Source organism: Labrus mixtus, chromosome 13, assembly GCF_963584025.1.
Source record: "Labrus mixtus chromosome 13, fLabMix1.1, whole genome shotgun sequence".
In the NCBI taxonomy this organism is placed as follows: Eukaryota; Metazoa; Chordata; class Actinopteri; order Labriformes; family Labridae; genus Labrus; species Labrus mixtus.
In genome coordinates, this window is record NC_083624.1 from 11,331,671 (window position 1) to 11,349,572 (window position 17,902).

The following is a 17,902-nucleotide window of genomic DNA, read 5'->3' on the forward strand; positions in this document are numbered from 1 at the left end:
CTCGCAATGGAATCATGTTGGTGTACTCTGTTCCTGAAGCTGCGGGGTAGATCTAACATCTGGAAAACCTTCACAGATGGTTTTGTGCACTGTTCACTTTATACAGAAACCCCCCCATCTCCTTCCACCCTCCACCCCCTGTGGTCTGTGTTGTTGAGCAACTGTGCTGACATGAGTCTGCAGGGGAACTTTACAGAGAAACTCCCTTTCCATTGTGCAAAGAATGTCAGTAAGATAATACAAAAAGGAGCCTTGATTAAACCGTGTCGTCTTTAAAATCCCTCTTGGGTCCAGTCTAGGTTGTTTTTTTGACTCTTTTAGCAAATTGTTTTGATTCATTGATGTCAAATGTAATGTTTTCAAGCTGTTGTCAAACAATTAGCATGAAGTCAATGCTGAGGTCTAAATTCCTGACAGTTCCTAGAGTGTCCCCTAGAGGCTGGCTGCAGAAGAACAGGAAGTCACATACACACCCATTCAAAACAGCCTGTTTTTACAGCAGAGATTAACATGTTTACAGCCTGGTTCAAAAAACCAAATAGGTCTGATTAGCTCATGTCTCGATCGACACACACTGTACGGGGGGTGAATGTTTTGATGACTCATCAGTTTTGATTTTGATGAAGGATAAAAGTTATTCAAAATAAGGCGTGTAGCTGACCTGATTGACAGCTGGGCTCGATGTAATGGTTTGTCAGGAGGCTTAAAACCCGCCTCAGCTCCAGCTCTCAGCCTGTCGTTAGGTTGACTGAAAGTTAGGCTGAGACAGCATTTCCAGCATGGAGGCCGCCATCGATGGGACTCCAGCGCCCCCTGCAGGAACAGACGCGTGACGTCACTCAGGCTTCAAATATTTATATTTATATTTACAGTCTGTGTCTATGTCCTATTGTTTACAGTGAGAAGGCAGAGTCAGAGGGCAGAACAAACACCTAGCTGTGGGAGTGTCACCCACCTGGGGGAGGGGTTACTGCCCTTTGTGATGTCATGAAGGGAAAATCTCCAAACGACCTGTTTGAGCACACATTTTCTGAAAAGTGGAGCCGGCAGAAGACGAAGAGGATGGACTTTTCTCATCATTGGGGGGTTTGTAGACAGAGTTAGAGAAACATGGTGAAGTGGATTTTGGATTATATGTGACTTATAATAGTTAGTCCACATGTATATGTTACTAGTATTCAAAGATGATGAGTGTGTGTTCCAGGCAACCTGTGAGTAATAAAAAAAATGTTATAATTACCCCCCAAGTCTCCCTGAGTTGTTGTAGTCAGTAGATGGAGTAAAGAGCCTGCCTGTGTGTTACCCTTCACCCTATTGGTCGGAAGGAGCAGCAGTGGCTCGTTGGGGAGGTCTTTATAAAGCAGCAGCTCCTGAAACCTCCTCTGCACACAGCAGTTGCTCTCCTCTCTCTGCAGGATGAGAGTCTTCACTCTGCTCTCTGCTCTCTGCCTCCTGCTGAAAGAGGCTCAGGCATGGGGCTACAAGAACGGAATATTTCATAACTCCATATGGCTGGGTAAGGAACTTTCTATCTGTATGTAAAAGTCATCGCAGCTTAAAATAACCTTGGTTAAAGAGTGAACAACATCTTTGTAGAGCTCAGTTTCTTCATTCATCTTTATTCCATTCTGTATAAAAGACGGCAAACGAATGAAAAACAAGGTGAAGGAGACAAAGTGCCAGTTAGCAGAGCAACAACTGCAGCAAGGTCGTTAAAATGTAAATGTCAAAGCCACTGAGTGGATAAAGAAATCAGACAAAAACATCTTTAAAATCCTCAAAACAAGTGGAGAAAAGTTGATGCATGAACTGTTCTTTCTTCCTGTGATTGTTCTGAGTCTTTTATTTATTTAACCAGTTTGGACCTGTTGGGATTAAGAACCTCTTTTCTAAGGGAGACCTGGTCGAGACAGTCAGCGGCAAAAACACAAAGTTAGACGGAGACACAAAGAGAGACAACAATTAACAGACAACTTTACACTACATTTTGCATTTAAAGACAGGGTCTCCTGTTTCCTCCAGATCCACTTTTTCAGGTTGAAATTGTCTTTAGGTCCTGACAGAAATTAATAACTCTCTGAAAAAGGAACAAAGAAAATCCGTCATCTGTACCAGTTGTAAGCCTGTAACAACTTTGACCAATGTCTGCCACGAGGTACCAATCTGATGAACATATCAGACACCTCTCTGTCTCCCTGCTCTCTCTCTACCTCTTGCGTGCTCTAGCCCACACTCAAAGCTCATCACAGATGACTTTAGGAGTTTATACTGTGAGTTTACTTACCGCTGAATGAGACATGAGACGATGTAGTTTCTACACAATGCAAGAGATGAGCTGAGGTCGCTTCTGGAGCAACGGCGCTCGTGCATGTAAGTGAGGGGTCGTGGCTTTAGAGGGAGCACAGAGGGCGGTGGGTGAAGACAGAGCACTGAGGGAATGCTACTTTCAAAATCATGCTAGTTTTTTTTAAATTACCAACCTTGCCTTTAAAAGAGAATCATCTATGAGTCAAATCTGAGAGAAGTTCAAGCAGTCGAGTAAAAGAAACAAGACCCTGAAGAATCTAGGTCTTTCATTCTAGATTTAAAAACCTTTAAGGACTCCAGCTCTTTGAGTTTCAAGTCATTCTAAAACAGATTCCAGGCTGAGGGTGCAGAATACACAAACGCCTTTTTCCCAGTTTCTGTCCGAGTGTTTGGGTTTGAGTGTGTTTTTGCAAACATAGAAAAAGAACTCACCTCTCACATAAAGCCATGTTGTGAGGAGTAACAGGATTAACAGGCATTGCAGCACTCCAGCGGCGCTCTCCTGTGCCAAGCGGATTGTTTATGACCTGACTGTGTGCTGCATGAGGCCAGTAAACACCAGGAGAATGACTTCACGTAAGGGTGTTCAGAGTACACAAACCAATCACCTCCTCTGTAACGTTGAAAATGAATTTGGTGTGATTATAAATGATCATACCTCTGACTTACAGAGCTCCGTTCTTTATATTTTTATGGAGTGAGAGGGAGACAAACAGAGCAGTGTGTTCAGGATGCCGTTTAATGACGTTTCTCGATGCACAGGGAAGGAAAGACTCCAGATATGAAGTCTCGTATGTCCAGAGGATTTCTTCCTTCACAAAACTGAACTTAATGTTTCATCAATACGACAGTCCGACCCTTTTCTCCAACTGTTATTCTCATAAAGATGCTTTTTGCATGCTCCTGCACGGATTTGTCTCACATAATGCACAAGGTCTATACAAACTTAAACTTACACATGCCTTAAATAAACAAGCCTTTATTGTCCTGAAACTGAGAAAACTAAAAACACACTCCCGGTGTGGGACTCTAAATATAAATAATTAAAGGTTTAAAAAGTGGTTCAAATGTTAAAACAGTTTAAAAAACGGATCAGGGGCCTAGACCACAAAGCGGGTTCAACATACCTCCAGCCCGGAGCAGGTTAGGTTTGCAGCATCAGTTACCATGGCGATAAACCTCGCTAACCCCAAATCCTGCTTTCTAGTGCAAGACCCTTTAAAGCCTCAAAATGTGACGTGACGTGCAAAGGAGCTCGTAAATGAGCTTATAAAGGATCCTCCATTCATCTATTATCTTCACAGCTTTTCCTGTCGTGGTCGTGGGGGCAGCAGTCGACCCCAGCTGGTCTTTATAGAATAGAATTACTTTATTAATCCCAAACTGGGAAATTGTGGCGTTACAGCAGCAGGTTATCCAACACACAATATGAGTAAAAAAAAACACAAGTCGTTTAAAATCACTAAATCACTTTAGTCGTTGTGGATTCGTGTGCACTGCGGTTGTCATCAAAACGTTGTCGTCTGCATGCAGAACTTTTTGGAAAATGAAAACACAAAACGGTTTAGTTTTCAGTGGATCGTTGTCGAGTAAACGTGGCCTTAGGTTAGTGTTCCTCATGTTCATAATCCGGTGCACACAGCGCATAACGCCCCCTTTAAAGAGCCCATATTATGCCCTTTTTGGGGTTCGTATATTTAATCTATGTACCTACTTTTGTACGTTCACAATAGCTAAAGTTCGAAAAAAGTGTCTGTTTTCATGTACTGCTCCTCCTTGCTCCCTCTACGCTATGAGTCCGTCAGCTACGCTCTGTTGAGCCCCCACTGCAGAGCCCCACGTGGGCCAAGTCTGCTCTGATTGGTCTGCCGATCCGCTCTGTCGTTATTGATCAGTTGCTCAGCACGGTTCTCAGAAATGTCCCGCCTCTTTTACCATATTGGGAATGCAGCCACTGGCTCCGTCCGAGGGGAGCATAAACATTAGCACCTTAGCACTACTGTGCTACCGCAGGCTGCAGCATATCGTCGGCGTGCTACAAAAGTTAATGGGTGTGCAACATGAGCTGCTGGGCTTGCCACAACGAGCCAATGGGCTTAGATCAGTGATCTCACACTGACAATGACGTCGGACTGACACATTTTTTTTCGAGGGGGGCTAGAACCGAGCGTTACATGCAGCTAATGCTACAGCTAATAGGAGAACGTAGGAGAAGCCGTGTTTCCGCTGACTTTTAATTTTTGCACATAGATGTGCTTAAATATGCACAGGATACTTGGAAAACACACTAAAGAGCATATAAAACCAGAAAAAGCATAATATTGGACCTTTAAAGCATCCAAAAAACAAATTAAAAAAAGAGGACTTGAACACAAATCAGCGTGATAATTACGATCATTATGAGAAAAGGTTCAAGAGAGATTTATTTAATGTGTAGTTAGATTTTATAGTTTGTTCTATCTGTCAACATGGAGGACGGGGAGCTTATTCCCCATACTACAGCCAATCAGCAGTGGGCACTCTACATATTTTGGCTTCGCTTGAGGCGATGTGTTGCCCTGTCCATTCTTTATACAGTCTATGGTTAAGGCAAAGATGACTTTCCATACTGAAGTGCTAAGATTACGTTGCACCAAGTCCCAATATTCTCCTCTCCCTTTTTTAAAGTTACAGACGTCGTGGTAAACTGCACAAAAAGGCAGCAGCTTCCCCTGGTCGGAGCTGAGGAGTTTAATTAGTCGAGAAAAACTTTCATAAACTGGGTTTTAAAAGATCAAAATATCCACATGAAGCTAATTTCTGCACGGTTTGTAGTCATGCATAAAGCCAAAACAGGATCAGCAGAGGACGCCCTGCTGAGGAGGCCGAGGGAATAAAACGTTGGTACACTTCCAAGAAAATGGAAATAAAACTCATACAGTTTCCTCCTCTAGAATAAAGTCATGCCTCGCTTCGGCTTTATTGATGTGTTCTGCCGAATCCTTTCATTTGAAGTTCTGTAGCTTTGGTTGGCACTGAAAATCACATGCAGGCCGTTGTTTCTTTGTCAGATTTAAGCAGAAGCAGTACCTGGTTTTGTGTCTCTCTCTCTTTTTCAGAGCAAGCAGCTGGAGTTTACCACCGGGAATCACGCAAAGGGCGATACCAGCTGTCATATAAGGAGGCCAAGGCGGTCTGCAAGTACGAAGGAGGGTCGCTCGCCACATACCAACAACTGGAGGCGGCCCGTCAAATAGGTCTGCAGCACATTACACACAGACACATCACGCAGAGCAGAGCTACTCCGTAACACACTCAGAGACTCTCTGATGGAGTCTGCACGAGTCCCTGAGATCTGTTTGGTGCATTCAGGGGACAGACAAGTGGGGCTGTATGTGGTTATTATTATTAATGGTTATTGTTTAACTACTGTGATCAGCAGAGCTAATGTTTGTAGAAGCTAGCAGGAGCACCAACACAGACCCGCTCTGTGTTTGGAGGAAAATATATTATAGTGGCACTAAAGAAGACATTTTAAAGGACCAATCAGTGAGATGTGTAGTGAGTGAGATGATAAAGTGTCCTTACTATATGATCAGACATTAAAGAAACATGCTATGTTGAAGTGCTGGCTTCTCTGACAACAATGCAGCAGCCAGTATGTCCTCCTTCTAACTTTAGATTCTGGTCCTGAATGCTCTGGATTTGTTTGGACCAGAGAAGGTAGGCGGTTTTAAGGCACCCCCGCACGGCCATTTTGGACGCCCCTCGGTTTGTCAGATATGAGAGCAGTTATCAGGTCAAACCAACAGGTGTTGCAGCGATAGAAGCGGGCAAGAGAACTGGTTCAGATAGAAGTGATTGTACCCGACCTAAAAAGCCTCTGCATTTTTCTAATAAGCTCCACGAGCAGAAACGTGCTCAAACTGGGATCAATATTGGAGATGCTTTTGAAAAATGGAGAGAGGTTAGAACGCAGAAAGGTTTACAGACCGATGCAGAGCTGGCTAAACACTGAAGCTTCAGTGTCCACCACATGGCAACCTGTGTGAGCGTCGACTCTAGAGAGGAGGGGGCGGAGGGGAGACATCTCTCTACAATGTTTAGAATTTGGACTGCATTTCGCTGGAATGTCTTTAACATACCAGAAGAGGTTCACATGTTCACAGGGTACAGGTCACTGGAAAAAAGTGTTTGAAACATGACTTTCCACTCTGTTTCATGACATGCCAAATGAAAGCCTCCCCAGGAGTGTAGTAAAAGCCTGTTAACACCTTCTTGGGTGGGTGGTTTCACCGTTATCGTGACACAGAGATCCAGTCCAGCCACTCGCTCTGGTTTCCACAGCTCAGTTTCCCCCCTCAGCCGTCTGCCTAGGAGGTCCTTTGTTTATCTGGGCTGCTCTGGCTGAGCTCTGCTGATTGTAACTCGGAGCTAAACACAAAGGCCTCTTTCTGCACAAAGAAGAAACACAAAATAACAAACAGAACCTCTCCAAAAGAGGCTGTGAGCCACGTTCTCTCTTTCAGGCTTCACCGTTGGGGGATGTGGTCGAGGGCAGACGTCTAAAATCTGTGTACTTTCTGCTTCTTGCTCAGGTTTCCATGTGTGTGCAGCCGGATGGTTCGACAGAGGACGCGTCGGCTACCCGATCGTCAAAGCCGGCGCCAACTGTGGCTTCGGTAAGATCGGCATCGTCGACTACGGGTACAGGCTGAACAAAAGTGAGAAGTGGGACGTGTACTGCTACAACCCGAACTGTGAGTACACCTCTCATATAATGATCTACAATCCATTTATCTGATGCGTGCAAAAGAGAAGAGGCTTACATAAGACATACTTTTACTCAGTGACATTCAGGCCAAAAGAACTCTTCAGCTGGGAATGTAATTCATCCATTACCGTCTCACACAACCAAAACATGGAGCTGAAAGTGGACCAAAAGGACTGAAGATCGTTTATGTGCAGTTTCATAAATATTTGTTCTCCCTTGATCTCGACGTCTTCAGGGCGTCTCTGCGATGACTGTGTGTCTGTGGGGAAGTGTCAGAGTCAGGATGAGTCCCCAAACCTTTCCGGGTTACATGTAGTCATCAAGTCTGAGCCTCAACAGATGCACTCATGATGTCCTCATCACCGGGCCGGAGGGGGGGAGAGCCACAATCTGTGTCCCACCCTGTGAGTTATCAAAGTCCGACCTGGAATAAACCTGCGGGGTGGATAAGATTTCAGAGAGGAGACAGAGTCACATGGAGATAAATACAGAGGTGACACGCTCTCTTGGTTCAACAGATTCTCAAAGATGAAACGAGCGACAGAGAGACCTCCTTTTTTAGGCAAAGAGATTTTACACATGCTAATTTTATTATGAAAATTCTTGTCAGAACATTCGAGCCTCTACAGTCAAAGTCATGGTTCAAACAAAAAGGTAAAATACATAAGTGTTCATGTTGAGGTCGGAAACTTCTTGTTTTATTAAATAACAGAAGATTTAACAAACATGACGGACATTTCTGAATGATTTTGGTGTAAATGTTTGATTTCTGAGACGACAGAAAGTATGATTTGACCGTCTGATAATTAAATTTCCTTCTTCAGTATAAAGGACCAGTCGACCTGTGCAGTGAAGCAGACTCAGTATAATAACGTACCTGACACCGCTGTAGGCCGGCTCCACATGTTCAGTCAACTGGATTTTTTTGGTGTGATGGCGCCTACATGTGGGTGTGAGTGCTGCAGTTGTTACCCTTACCGCAGAAAGTTCAGGGGCAGATCTTCCTGCAGAACAAGAAAAGGATTCTTGCATTCTTTGCAGGTTGGGAAGCTCATGACGGTCTGTAATAAAAACCAGAAAGTCACCCAGCGTCTGTGGCTGGTTCTAAATCAGAGACACGATTGTATGCCGTTCAATACTTCTTCTTCAACCACATGAAAACATTTTCCACTTTAGCACACCGGCCTGCCTGAGCTAAACATCAGGGGTTTCGCAAATGTTCAGGGTGAGCTGCATGTGTGAACACCAGACGCTGATTTGATCTCTACCTGGATGTTTTCCTGCGAGTCCTCTTGAAAAATTTCCTGGTGAACCAGATCGATCTTTGTGCACGACGTGAAGCTGCATATCCTTAACCCCTTGTTTGTTTAGAAGCATTCCAAAAAGGGGCTTCTGGTTCAGGAGTGGAGGTGTGAAAAATTGATTCGTAAGAACACAACTTGTGTATAAAACAGAATATGAAAGAAGCCGACGTGTGCTCAGCTCGAGTTTTCAGGATCTCAAATAACGCCAGAAGAAAACCATTTCCGTACAATTACTCCGCACCAAAGACCTTTTGTTCTCTTGAAAAGTCCCTGAAGATATCTAACGTATACCAGACTTCAGACTGAAGAGGGACAGAGAGAGTTTGGTTCTTTTATTTAAAGTTATGTAAGACCAAACAAAAGGAAACCAGACAACACAAATCATTTATCCTAAAACCCTCCAATCCCCCCTAAATTACAGTTTAGTCATCAAAGTCCGTCTTTATAATCTAATAGTCCAGATCTGATTTTTCCCAGTGTTTATAATCATGAGAAACGTCTTTTTCTCCCTGCAGGTTGTCTGGTGTAAAAGCTTTTGATGCCTGAGTCTGAACACATGTGTTTGATTCCCTTTCCTTCGACTAAAGGTTTCTCTCCGTCTCCTCTGAGTTCATTTGACGCTCACACGCTAAGGTCAGACCCCCAGAATCAAACCCAGCGACTGAAGATGCCCGGTTTGGAGGGATTAGAGTGACAGAGTGTCCTCCAGCTGACTTTTACTGCAGTGAATTTAAAATATATCGTGTGTTTGTGATGCAGCTGTGAACTTGCGGCCCCTTTGGTTTAATGTGCTCTGACATCAGCTGACCATGCACACACTGAAGTATATTAATCTCACATGAAGTATGGTATATATTTCATTTTTCTGAAGCGCTCCACCTTGTATTAATCTTCCCACGCTGAGCTCCTACTGCTCACATCTTTCCGTGGGGTTGCAGTGAAAGAACAAAAGAACGATATCTCCGTCCTGAAAGAAGCTGCTGCAGTCTCTCTGTCCTGTCCTCTAAGTTTCACGTCTTCACCTGTTGGTCTTATTATCACTCAGCACGATTAGCACAGGAGCTTGGGGGGATTTTGGCTGACTCAGGCGAGACTTAACAAAACTGTGACTTTGAACATCACGACCTGGGACGAGGGGGAAATGTTTTATAATGATGGTAGTTACAGCTCAAGTGGTCGGGGGTTAACCTCGATCATCAACATCTGCTGGGACGCCGCCACCGCCACCGCCATGGATTATAGGTGTCTTTGCCTTCCAATTGAGTGTACACCTTGAGACTGGCTGTGTCTTTAAAATGTAATCAAAGATGGATGCAATCCTTCTTCTTACTTATTTTACAAACATGTATTTCTTCTGGTCACTTGACGGCAGCTAAAAATGATAATTTAAACAAAACATTGGCATGATTTCAGCTATTGAAGACATATTTCTGAGATGCTTTCACATCCTGCAGATACAGAGAGACATGTGCATTACCTTCCAGTCGGCTTTCTGCACACCTGTTGAATATGAGAGTGGGTCATCCTGGCTTGCTTTCTTCTTATTTCTGCTGCTGTGGAGGTAGACTACAGTGGTTCATCTTAAAATAGTGCAAAGAGATACATGATCCCTTTATTCATTGCTTAAAAGGTTCAGACCTGCTCTACTATTTTTAGCCCCTGAATCAGCTGTAAGGAGCTCGATGTCAGACATGTATGAATCCTGGAGTTTGTTGCACTTCAGAGTTTTGGACCGGGTAACAGTGAGAGCAAGTCGTCATGCAGTTTGAGTGTTGAGCATAAAAACCGCGACCCACCGGTTGAGAACCCTGGATTTAGATTTTCAGTATTCATTTCAGTCTTTTTCATAACCAGCGTTAAACGTCTCTCTAATTAACATGAGCTGCTATTTGTGTGATTTCCGTGTCTTCCAGCTAAGGAGTGTGGCGGTGTGCTGACGGACCCGAAGAGGATCATTCAGTCTCCTGGGTTCCCCGACGAGTACCAGGACGAGCAGATCTGCTACTGGCACATCAGAGTCAAACTGGGTCAGAGGATCGTTCTCCACTTCCTGGAGTTTGACGTGGAGGACGACACGGCGTGCCTGGCTGATTACCTGGAGGTGTATGACAGCTATGATGACGTGTCAGGCTTCGCTGGGAGGTGAGGATCATCCAGAGAGAAAAGTGTCTAAAGCCCGTTTCCACAGAGCGGTCCGGTTACAGTACGGTAGACCCTGATCTTGCTTGAGTTTCCACAGCCAACCATAACCTTATTCTGTAAGCGGATAGTAAGCAGGATGGAGATAGTAAGCAGGATGGAGATAGTAAGCAGGATGGAGATAGCCGCGTCAGCTACGAAATAGTGTGATATCATAACAGCCCAACACAGTGTGGCACGCATAAAGTTAAACAAAGAAGAAGAACGGGACACAGTAAACAAAAGGGATCCTTCAAGGTCAAACCGGGACACTTGGCACCCCAACAGAAGGGTTCCAACAAAGTAGTACGGTACAGATCCCTTATTTTGGTACCATTCCCAACTTTAGACGGTGGAAACGCCAATAAACAGGTACAGCATCGAACTGAACTTAACCGGACTGCTTGGTGGAAACGGGACTTAACAGAAACTGATTATTTAACCAACAAATAGCCAATACGATGAGGAGCAAACTATAAACACGAATAAAACTGATGATTTAAGTGAACAAACAAGAAATGATTTGTTATTGTGCAAAAAACTATCAACATGGTTTCAACAACAAGACGATCTCAGACGCTTACTAAAAATAAAGATAGAGAAAGGGAAAATATTGGAGTACATCCAAAACAACTCGAGTTCTTGAATCCTAAAAAAATATTCTCAAGAGGAAACTGCTTTGTCTCACTGTGGTGTTAGAAAACACTCCTCTGCTGTGATTGGGTTTTCTTTGACGTCAGATTGCAAATAGTTTTGTTTTTTTTAAAGGTCACATATCCTCCTCCTCTTCATCAGTTTAAATACGTCACAGAGCTCCTCAAAACATGTGTGTGAAGTTTCTTGTTCTAAATCCACTCTGATCCTGTATTTTATCATGTCTATAAACTCCTCTATTTCAGCCCTGCTCAGAACAGGCTGTTTCTGTGTCTGTACCTTTAAATATGTAAATGATCTATGTCTGACCTTTGGAAGGGCTTGGGTGTCTCGGGCTTTCCCGCTCCATGTCCTATTGTTTACGGTGAGAAGACAGACTCGGAGGGTAGAACAAACGCCTAGCTGTGGGAGTGTCACCCACCTGGGGGAGGGGCTACTTAATTAGACTGTTGAGGTTAGGCTTTAGTGTAAACTGGAGTTACACTGATAGATATTGCATGAATGTTGAATGTTAACGCCACTTTTTATTCTAATGTTTACAGATTTTGCGGCGAAGAATTGCCTGACGATATCATCAGCACAGGTAAGACTTTCTGATGATTCTGTATGAGAAACATAACATGCTCCTTGGTGTGTTGTTTGGCCTGTGGACAAATGTATGCATGTTTAGGGGTTAGGGTTAGGAAGCCAGAAGCGGATGCACATCCTAACATTTGATTTTACTCCATCCTGTTACAAGAACAGTTTTGGATGTTTTCACGAGCTCTCGACTTCTTCATCTCGTTGTCTGGGGATAACAGCTGTAGTTTCCCCGTGATAACGAGCTTATTTCAGTCGTCTTCTCGAGGGTTAACCAAGCAACAACCCCTGTCAGGGCTCCACCATGGATTATGGGTCCTATAAAAAAAAAGTTAAATTAGTTGCTCCTAAAAAATGTTTAAAGGAGCAATATGCAACTCTGACCCCTAGTGTTTAAAATGTGTACTGCAGTCTAAATTCTAAACATTGTAGAGAGCTGTCTCCCCCCGCCCCCTCCTCTCTAGAGTCGATGCTCACACAGGTTGCCATGTGGTGGACACTGAAGCTTCAGTGTTTAGCCAGCTCTGCATCGGTCTGTAAACCTTTCTGCGTTCTAACCTCTCTCCATCTCTCCACAACCTGCGTTGTCATGTTGAGATAACGAGATCAATAAGTCGAGAGACAACAACCAGAGAGCAGTCCTTTCCACAGACATAAAACAGGATGCATGTCCACTTTGGGCTTCCGTATAAAACTAACCTTTGTGTCTTTGTTCCCCAGGAAACGTGATGACGTTGAAGTTCCTCTCTGATGCTTCAGTCACAGCAGGAGGCTTCCAGTTACAATACACCTCCCATGATGCATCTCTGTTTTCACACAATCACACCCACTATTTACACTGACTCATGCGCTCTTCTGCACGATGTCATGTTGTGTACTGTTAAAAAATAGATCTTTATGAATAAGGATTAAAATAGAACTTCTGTCCCTATATTGTGTTGCAGTTTCTGATTTTGTTGAAAGCAGAAAAATAAACACATTTATATTTTACCAGTCCTGAGTTTTACTTGCTTGAAGTCAACACTTGGACTTTTCACTGTATGTATCACTCCGCCTCAGCCAGGTGCTCTGAATACTTTAAAATAGAGCCTCTTAAAACTGCCTTGAACGCCTAACCATGCATAACCCGAGAAAATTGAATGCTGCTCTTGGACTGTTTGGACTACAAGCACAAATCAGGTCTCTTTTTAAAGCTAACACTTGGCAGTTTCAGAATGTGTTGAAAATCTTCCAAATTAAAACGGGCTTACTGCTGTTGAGAGAAGGCAGGCCTTTCGTCACAGACCACAGTCCATATCCACAAGAATTTTATTGGCTGCAAGAAATGTCAGTCATGGGCCCAGTCACCTCACATGCAATTACCCTGGTTTGGTTACATCAGAATAGAGGCAGACACCACTTTTCAACTCAGGCTCTCATTGGCTACTGTAGGCTGGGAAGAGTGAATTGATGGTCCTCATTGGCAAAATGAGGTCAGAGTGCAGACACAATTTTGATGTAGCCTAATAAAATAGAAAAAAATAATTCATAAAAATGAAATATTGCAGAAAATACAGTGAGAAATCGTGGACAGGGGGCGCCAGATAGCCTGACAGTGATGTTGTGCGCTCCCTGCCCTCGTCAGGCGGCCGTGGTTTAGAATCCCCTACTCTCTCCTCCTAACATTTCCTGTCATTTCAGCTGTCCTATCCATAATTGCAAAAGGCCCAAAAATAGGCCTAACTTAAATAGAAAAAGCAATATTTTAATTGGAAAATTATTTACTGGTGAAAACCAAAAGTGTCATCAGGCTGTCTTTGATTTATCAGTGAATAACACCACCTGTGAGGTCAGTGAAAGATATAAAGGGTACGATTGGGTAAAATAGGATTTGTAAAGATAGCTGCCAAAGTATTAAGCTATGTGAACTGCCCATCTATGTATACAAGTTGTTACAATCAGATAAGCAAAAAGATGTTTGTAATATAAGTTGAAGAAGGCATGTGTCTGGATGGGTTTATTTCACATTTTGTGGGTCAGTAGACACTCAGGTTACCAAAATATGTATTCAATAACACTGTAAAAGAGGATTTTTCAATATCTGAAACAACAAATATTTTTTGTTATAATTGTGTTTCATGTTTTATATTGTGTTATTATTGCCATGAGCTATATAAATAAATCAAATTAAAATAGTAATCTATTTGAACAACGAGATTAAAAAAAAGTTGAATTCCACTGTCTGACCACAACAAGCTCTTTATTTACTCATGGAAAAGCTGACATAATTACCATGAAATCTGATGTGTTTCAGAGCGTGTCACAGTCCCAAGAGTAAAACGAAAACAAAACATATAACTGTAGAGGTTATAAATGTATTTGGTTTGAAAGAAAAGTGGATTTAGTCTGACCTCCTTTGTGAAAATATAAAGGTTTGATTTTACACGTACCTTTTATATTTTATAAACATGAAATTCAAGCATAAAGAGAAGGAACTTTTAACAACTTGTTATGATGAAGGATGGCACGAAGAACATATGTGACTGTAAAATACAACATGTCAATCATAAATGTTTTTTTTCAAGTATGTGTAAACATAGAAGGAATTTCCTTGCATTTGAAGTTTCCATACATATAGCCTTCTATATACTGAGAGACTACTGAGCAGTTATTCTCTTGTAATAGCTTATCTTACTGTTAAGTCTGCGATTTTGTATGTACTGCTTTATTTTCATCTGTTTGTGCTTTTCTTCAACACTCTTTCTTGTTGTACTGTTGCTTATTTCTTATTGACATTTCTTGTTTTATTCCTATTTAAAATTATATTCCTATATTTCTGCTGCTATATTTTTGTAAGAGCAACTGTAACGACTAAACTGCCTGTCTAATTCTGTTTCCCTAATTAACTCACAGGTTCAGAGGCTATAAACGCACATACGTATCACTATCCCCATCGTGAGGAAAATTTGAGTCCTACTTTTAAATGGAGTCATTCATAGTTGAACTAACAATTACCCCCAATTCACAGTCAGCGCCATGCACTACGTTGTACTTAGCTGCCACTCTAGTCAATCATTGTGTTCACACAGCGCGCGCTGCGGTCCGTCTCCGGAGCGTGCCACCGACGGCACTGCGCTCTGCTCCGTTTCAAATACGCAGCGAGTCTATTTTCGCCGGAGTGCGCTGCAGACACGCGTCGAGCTGGACAGAATATGACAGCCTGGACAGGAAGTCAGACAAGGACACCCACAGAGCATCTGGTCAATTTCAAAATAAAACACAATATACGGACTCGCGATCGTATTTTTCATCACTTTATCAACATTACGTCAAAACAGGAACCGAATTAACAACAATGCATCCTCAGAAAGACAAAGCAACATGTTGTTTGCATGTTTTTGTCTTTATTCCCGCAGGATCTCGTAGTTCTCCTGTGATGTGTCATGGTTGCGCTCCGCTGCGCTGACGTCCCAGAAACGGATCCAGCGTGAATGGGCACGAGCCGTCCGACGGTGCAAAACCGCGGCGCTGACGGAGTATGTGTGAGTTGCGGGTTAGCGCCATAGACTGTTAGCGCAGGGAGACTTTTAATCGCCATCCCGATTGGCCCTCAGCTCCTGGGACAAATGTGAATTCAGTTATTCTTCTTTGTTGCTGCACCAGACACGTCTTCCTTCTTCAAGGTGTCTCTGAAGAAGAACAACAAGGCCCTGGCTGTTGCTCTGGAGATGCAGAAGGAGCGGAGCCGGCAGCTGGAGAAAGACATCATGTTCCTTCAGAAACAAGTGGAGGCTCTGTGCTTTGAGTTAGCCGCAAAGAAGTACAAGCACAGGAAACTGGTTGGTTTGTTATTTGAAAATATCAACACTTACAGTTTAGTTTACATTAAGTAGGTTACTGCTTATTATTTTACTGCTCCTAGTAAAACAGGATCATAACGATGAGCAGTAAAATAATCGGACAAGAGCAGGAACCTCTAATCAGCATTTCATAAAGGAGGACAAAACTAAAGGGACAACACCTAGCCTCAAATACAACACACACACACACACACACACACACACACACACAGCCTCAGACACCACACGCTCACACACTTTACAATCTGTACAAACCTCCTACCCTCAGGCCACAGGTTCATATGACTCACCTTCAGGATGAAGAGAGCCAAGTCAATCTTTGTGCCCACACTCACTCATGAATGGCTTATCTATATATTTATTTTAACCAGCACTCTCTTTAACCTTTCATAACATTATTCATGCCCTATTTATCGTGGTAGTAGTTGTGTATATATATATATAACTCTGTTATTTCTGACCGTGCACAGTCCGTGCAAAGTTTTCTTTTCTCTCACAGCTCCTCATCTTGAAAAACCTCCACAGCAACACTCGACAGCACCTGGACATGGTGGCTGACTTGTTCTCTGACGGTGTAAGACGTATTTCCACTCAAACACTTTCTCTTTTTGTGTGTTACCTAGAGATAGACATTAAGGGCACAATTGTACTTGAAAGACGCACAGTATTATCTCAGTGATGTTATTTTGAGTTCAGTTTTTCTGAGATTTTGGAAATCCCAACGAAGTTAAAAGTGTGTTTGTCTCGATGAAACATGAGAACTCTGAACCAAACGGAAGTCGAGGATACCTATTTATCAAACTACACCTGACATTATCTGTGATTTTATTTGTATGATTTATTGATTGATTGATTGATTGATTAAATTTATTTCAGACATATCAAATAAAAATCAAACATATCAAAAATACAAAAACAAAAATGAAAAAGCATGAAAATACAATAAACAAAAAACAATGTTCAAATAATTTAAAAAAAAAAGAAAGAGAAAAAGAAACTTACATATATTCAATTGATATGCCTGAAAAGGAGTAGGAAGAAGTATAAAACTTATTTAATCCTACCCCTTTTCCACAGCTCAATAATTAATATTTATTAAATTAAATTCCTGTGTTCCTTTATAAGCGCTATATATACAATCTATCTATATACAATTTGCTATACTATTATTATTTATATATATTTTTTTCCTTCTCAAAGCTGTCCCTCATCCCTGTACCTTTTGAAAATCAATGATTTGTACATGTTTTTAAACTGGATCATGTTTGGACAAAGCTTTAGCTCCGTGCTCATACCATTCCACAGTTTCACACCACCAATTGAAATGCATTGACTTTTTAAAGTCGTTCGAACAGCTAGCATCTTAAAATTTAACTTTTCCCTCAATTCTAGTAAAAATCAAACTAAATTGATACCTATTTTAAAACAACAACCAAAATAGAAGTCCTAGAGAGCCAACATTGGAGCATTTCTTGTTTTAGTTGCTTAAAGGCTTTGTATGCGATTTTTCACACTTAAATATAATAGAAATCAAGTATATCCTCTGAAAATAACTCTGTGAGTCATGACTGTCTACAATGAGTGTAACACCCAAGTCCCACTGTCTGTGATGTTTTCCGAGTTTTCCGAGTCATATCTTCAGTTTGTTTACATCGCCAGGACGAAGGCTGACTCCTCCCCTCGCGAAAAAAGAGTTGTTTAATTGAGGGACTAGAGAAAAGAAGAATAACATACTGTACTCACTGCTTAACTGTGTTTCTAGATCACAGTGATTTCGGGTAAATTTACATGCAGTGTGAAGATACGAGCATAATAAAGATCGCTAGCATTAGTATGCTAACACAACAATGCACCGTGAGTTGTTTTGGTTTCATGCTGGTGCTCAAGGGCGACATCTGCTGGATCAAAAAAACGCATATAAAGCCTTTAAAACTGCAACAAATTCGCGGGGGCGGTAAACATTTCCATGGTAACAGCTGGATTGAGCTCCACCAATCAGCGACGTCACTGTGACACTCGAGGATTATGGGTAGTGTGGTTCTTTTCCCGGAGATCACGAATAAACCACGTTTTTCTCAAAACGAGGTTGCTATCATACAGACGTATGTCTTCTACAGGAGAACATATCATCTTCTCTCACTCAGGTAGATCGCGGTCGGTCTACCTTGGATGTTTTAAGACGTTATGGCTCATAATCAATTCCGCTATGGAGAAAATGAACGAGACTCCTTATAAGGTAAAGTAGGCGGTACCTGGGGGTGACGTCAGCGGGGTCAGAGGTAATTTTG

At 42.3% G+C, this 17,902-nt stretch overlaps 2 protein-coding genes across 2 annotated transcripts; both read left to right on the forward strand.

Annotated features, from left to right (window-relative positions):
* The first annotated feature begins 1,357 nt into the window (after window positions 1-1,357).
* On the forward strand, window positions 1,358-12,765 carry tnfaip6 (tumor necrosis factor, alpha-induced protein 6). Its single transcript, XM_061053681.1, has 6 exons — window positions 1,358-1,516; window positions 5,406-5,543; window positions 6,885-7,046; window positions 10,278-10,506; window positions 11,739-11,779; window positions 12,496-12,765. Exons 1-6 carry the CDS (start codon window positions 1,417-1,419, stop codon window positions 12,615-12,617), a joined length of 792 nt encoding a protein of 263 aa, XP_060909664.1. The 5' UTR covers window positions 1,358-1,416; the 3' UTR covers window positions 12,618-12,765.
* A 2,480-nt stretch (window positions 12,766-15,245) lies between these two features.
* Window positions 15,246-16,304, forward strand: LOC132987516 (shugoshin 2-like). The gene is made up of 3 exons (XM_061054632.1): window positions 15,246-15,294; window positions 15,418-15,593; window positions 16,114-16,304. Exons 1-3 carry the CDS (start codon window positions 15,246-15,248, stop codon window positions 16,291-16,293), a joined length of 405 nt encoding a protein of 134 aa, XP_060910615.1. The 3' UTR covers window positions 16,294-16,304.
* The last annotated feature ends 1,598 nt before the right edge of the window (window positions 16,305-17,902 follow it).

Excerpts from the sequence above, each read along its gene's own strand:
- tnfaip6 (XM_061053681.1), top strand. The coding sequence starts at position 1,417 with ATGAGAGTCTTCACTCTGCTCTCTGCTCTCTGCCTCCTGCTGAAAGAG. Across the intron at positions 1,517-5,405 it reads TCATAACTCCATATGGCTGG|AGCAAGCAGCTGGAGTTTAC; the intron begins GTAAGGAACTTT and ends TCTCTTTTTCAG. Across the intron at positions 7,047-10,277 it reads GTACTGCTACAACCCGAACT|CTAAGGAGTGTGGCGGTGTG; the intron begins GTGAGTACACCT and ends CGTGTCTTCCAG.
- LOC132987516 (XM_061054632.1), top strand. The coding sequence starts at position 15,246 with ATGGGCACGAGCCGTCCGACGGTGCAAAACCGCGGCGCTGACGGAGTA. Across the intron at positions 15,295-15,417 it reads CCGCGGCGCTGACGGAGTAT|ACACGTCTTCCTTCTTCAAG; the intron begins GTGTGAGTTGCG and ends TTGCTGCACCAG. Across the intron at positions 15,594-16,113 it reads AGTACAAGCACAGGAAACTG|CTCCTCATCTTGAAAAACCT; the intron begins GTTGGTTTGTTA and ends TTTCTCTCACAG.